Genomic DNA, 3,960 nt, shown 5'->3' on the forward strand with positions numbered 1-3,960 from the left:
TCTTTCTTCTTCAACTTTATACATTGCTTTCTAGTAGAAGATTAATTTAATATAAGATACCAACGAGATATTTTTAACTTAATCACGATAATAGCTGTTATACAGTTTTAATTTTAGTTTGAACTTCGATAACTCAAAGCTCGATGAATAAAACATTTGTTGATTTTCCTGTATTGCTCTCATTATGATGCGATTGTTCTCTTTATCATTTCAATATCTAAACAACCGTTTAAGCATTCAAAGAAGTTCGCCTTCGCGTTCGAAATGACATTAGCTTAAATTAAAACCTGAGTTAACACAGTTACAGTAGCGGTTTACTTAATTTTCGACCCATAAAAGTAAAATTTGTGTCTCTTGAAGTCTGCGCGTAGAACTCTGCGTTTAATTGAGGTTTCCAAGTTAGTGAAACTATTCCTATTTTTATGCTATCTATAATGAATCTTAATTGAATGATGCACTTCTCAAACATCTCATTGATAGTCTTTAACCAGTATTATTATTTTGCGAATCCGTTGGTGTATTGTTGAATCGTCTATATAGGTACTTACACATGTATGATAGTAAGACAGAATCACTGAGATTGTACGAAGTACAGAATGTCAGTGACAGGCCGTGTGGAATTTCGAACGATGTGCGTGTTCCGGGTGACGAACGCGCAAACGCGTGACCACGTCCATGAGAACTTACCATTAATCTGGGTTCTTAACCGCGCGCGCGGCTAGGTAGTAAACGTGGCCATAGAGTGTCATCCAACGTACACGCACAATACACCGGCCGAATGACAATAATAATAAGAGTGCGTAATTCATCGGTGTGGACTCGACGTCACCGTTCGCCGAATGACGTACGCGTGGCCGTCGACGTCGGTCTCCGCGGATTAGAAATAGAAAAGAAAGATTATTCTTTTGAATGATGCTGTAACAGCGTATGCGTATATAAGAAAAAGATGCGAGGATGTAGAAAAGGGAGTTAAAAAGCCATCCGGCGGCCCCCGGTGGCCCTAGTTCATGTGTATGTACACGGTGAAACGGAGAACCCAGTGTAACTGCCCCCTCGCGGTGCGCGTCCTAACCCAACCACTCCTGCCATCTCGAGTTCTTACCTCCTGTGCCTCTCGCCTGTCTCTCTCATTCTCTCTTACATGTCCACCGTCCTGTCTTTCTTGGTCGGTCGCCCTCTCTATAGCCACCCGTAACTCCCCGCCCTTCCGTCGACCCCCTCGGCTTGGTTCTACCACCATTTTGTCGTGATTCCTCTAGCTCTAAACATATATCGCACATTTTGCTCGCACAGTGTTATTGACATTTACGCAGAAATCGTACGCGATATCGTGCCTATGGTTGACACACTGTCCAACAGCTCAAACAGCAAACACGACTATGGGGCTCCACCATAGGCTATCCTGGAAGGTGTCACTTCTATCTCTTTCTATCCTGTACTGGTCTCTTTCGTTTTCTTCCTCTTTCCCTCCCCCATACGTGTCTCTCTCGCTCTCTCGCTCCTTCACACACTATATCCCTTACGTCTTCTTCTCCCTTTTTCCATGTTAGTCTCTCTCTCTCCCTCTCTCTCTCTATTGTATGTGTGTCCATCTCTAAGTTTCCTGGCTGAATTATATTATTGTAAATTTGTGGTCTTTTAAGTAATAACATGCGACACCCGTCAGCAGGTATTTCATACGCCGGTACAATCTCTATTCCGAGTTGTAACCTCTTAACGATGTAACGAACCCGATTCACCATCATTTCGCGTTTGCGATATTTTTCTTCCATGTTGTTTTTATTTCTAGCTGCTTGCATTACAAATTTCGATCTTGAACAATCTACGGTACGATAGTTCTCATAATGCGTGTTCCGAAATCTCGATCAGTGTCATAAGAAACTGTTTTCTAGCTTATATTTCCCAAGAAAACAACTTGCAAATATGTATGCGTCGTTATTTTATATTTATATATTTTATTTATTGCATTTTCAGATGTCTGCTGGGTCACAAATTCAGATGGCACCTCAATCAACTGTAAACTCTGGTCAGTCAGTTCATAGTCAAGACTCGAACATGAGCACTGGTAAGACAACATTGCCATTTAATGTCAAAAATCTTCAAACACTTGTTCAGAAGCTGTTTCAATAAAGTTTATGAGTCTAACTGCAACTGTGGTTCTAATCAATGGGTCCATTACAGGCTCATCTCATAGTGATAAGGAGGTAGATCCGAATACTCCAGAAAAGGTACCAAGAACCCCATCGGAAAGAAAGAGAAAACGTAAAGCAGATGACAGTGGTGGAGGGGTTGTTGGTGCTCCTGTAGGCAGCAAAGGTTCCCGATCTCTAGCTGCCCTTGAGAACAAGAAAATAAATGAATACTTTCCAAAGCATCATCTGGGCAGCAGTCCCATTCGACATGGAGGTGCCAAAAGTCCTTCACCCCAACAAGGCTATCCCATGGTAATATAAATTCATACATCATATTGTCCTAGAATCTGTTATTGTCAAACTTTTGTTAATCTATATGCTCAAGTTGGTTCTTTCAATATCTGAGTTCATTTATGGAGTAATTGAAACTTTGTAGCTGGTTAAATCAAGGCTTTGTGAACCTCATGTAAATATTTTAAATAATCATTGTTTAAAGTTTGATATAATTACACGCGAGATACAGGAGTTCGCGCTTTGTTGCAAGTGTTAATAATTATATCTTATAAAGGACATTTAAGAAGACTTTCATCATTTGTGCAATAATAGTAAATATATCTGTAGAGACATTTGCAAAGGTGTAATTCAGAGTTAAGTCTCGTTCACACTGAGTCTGCCGATATACTTCTGCGAACTGTCCGCATAGTCTCTTGGATTTGTTTCTTGTGTTCCATCTTCATCCGGTAGATAATCTACGCGAACAGTTCATAAACGGTGGAACACAGAATACAAATCCTAGAGAGTCCGCGGACAGCCCGTGGAGAGATGTCTGTAGACAGTTGTCTGTCAATCTGGGCTAAGTTTTATGTTTCAGTTGTTTATTTAGTATCTCGTTCTCAGGAAGCTACCTTGCTTTCTTGTCAAGGGTACTACCTTAATTCGAATAATAATTATCTGATATATCGGTTTCTTTCTCTTATTTTTCTTACAAATTGTTACTGTCATTAAAAGAAGGAAATTTGTCTCAAATATGTAGAGAAGACGAAAATGGAAAAGCACTGATTAATATAAAAAATTGTGGACTCATGTTTTAAGCGATATTCATAATATATACTAATGAAAAAAATCATTAACAACATGTCTGGTGCTAAAGATATCTAAGTGTACGTGACTTTCTATAAGATTATTGTTCAGTTTACAAAGAAATTATCTCTATACCATCAAATTGAATATTCTGTGACTTTCTGTGATACGTTTGGTCGTACTAGTATGCAGCGCAATTATTACGATCTTTATAAACAGTATCCACCGTCGCCGCAACAACTCATGTCACCACAAGTAACGACACCGAACTCCTCGGTGGCGGAGTTCTCGTCGTTGATGCAACCACCTAGACCGCATCCTCAGCCGCCGCCGCCACCTCTCCCGGCTACAACGCAACCTGCGGGTTCGATGGTCAGTAAGCAGGTGCAGGTAAGGCCCAACAACCTCGGTAGGACAGGCCAGATCAGGCAAGCGAAGACTAACACCCCAAATGTAAGGATACTACTCGGTTAAACCTCCTGCAAGCATCTTATAAGAAGCAAACTAATAATGTAATACAATCTTCATTTAATAAGAAAATTAGCAGCTTATACTTATTAAACTTACAGGATTTACATCTGTAAACATTATGTTCTTCGTAAGGATTATAGTCCTTATCTCTATCTAAATTCGTCTTTAGTTTTATGGAAATTGTGTTCGAGACCCATTTGATCTAGGCTCGTAATTCTTTGAAAAGTACAGAAGAATAATCTAATTATAATTGCTTTTATAGTTCAAGAATCTATTT

The 3,960-nt window shown here is 39.7% G+C and overlaps 1 protein-coding gene across 9 annotated transcripts in view; it reads left to right on the forward strand.

Moving 5' to 3' along the window:
• The window catches only part of Tlk (Tousled-like kinase), a 19,447-nt gene that overhangs the window by 10,092 nt on the left and 5,395 nt on the right, over positions 1 to 3,960 (forward strand). For 3 of the 9 annotated variants that reach the window (XM_018033161.2, XM_026817783.1, XM_026817786.1), the window contains 3 exons: positions 1,975 to 2,065; positions 2,182 to 2,444; positions 3,432 to 3,665. In XM_018033161.2, the coding sequence (XP_017888650.1) occupies positions 1,975 to 2,065; positions 2,182 to 2,444; positions 3,432 to 3,665 (588 nt within the window). The other 6 variants (XM_026817781.1, XM_026817787.1, XM_026817788.1 and 3 more) reach the window with 6 other exon arrangements.

The sequence above is a fragment of the Ceratina calcarata genome, unplaced genomic scaffold, assembly GCF_001652005.2.
Source record: "Ceratina calcarata isolate Rehan_Ccalc_2016 unplaced genomic scaffold, ASM165200v1 scaffold671, whole genome shotgun sequence".
NCBI lineage: Eukaryota > Metazoa > Arthropoda > Insecta > Hymenoptera > Apidae > Ceratina > Ceratina calcarata.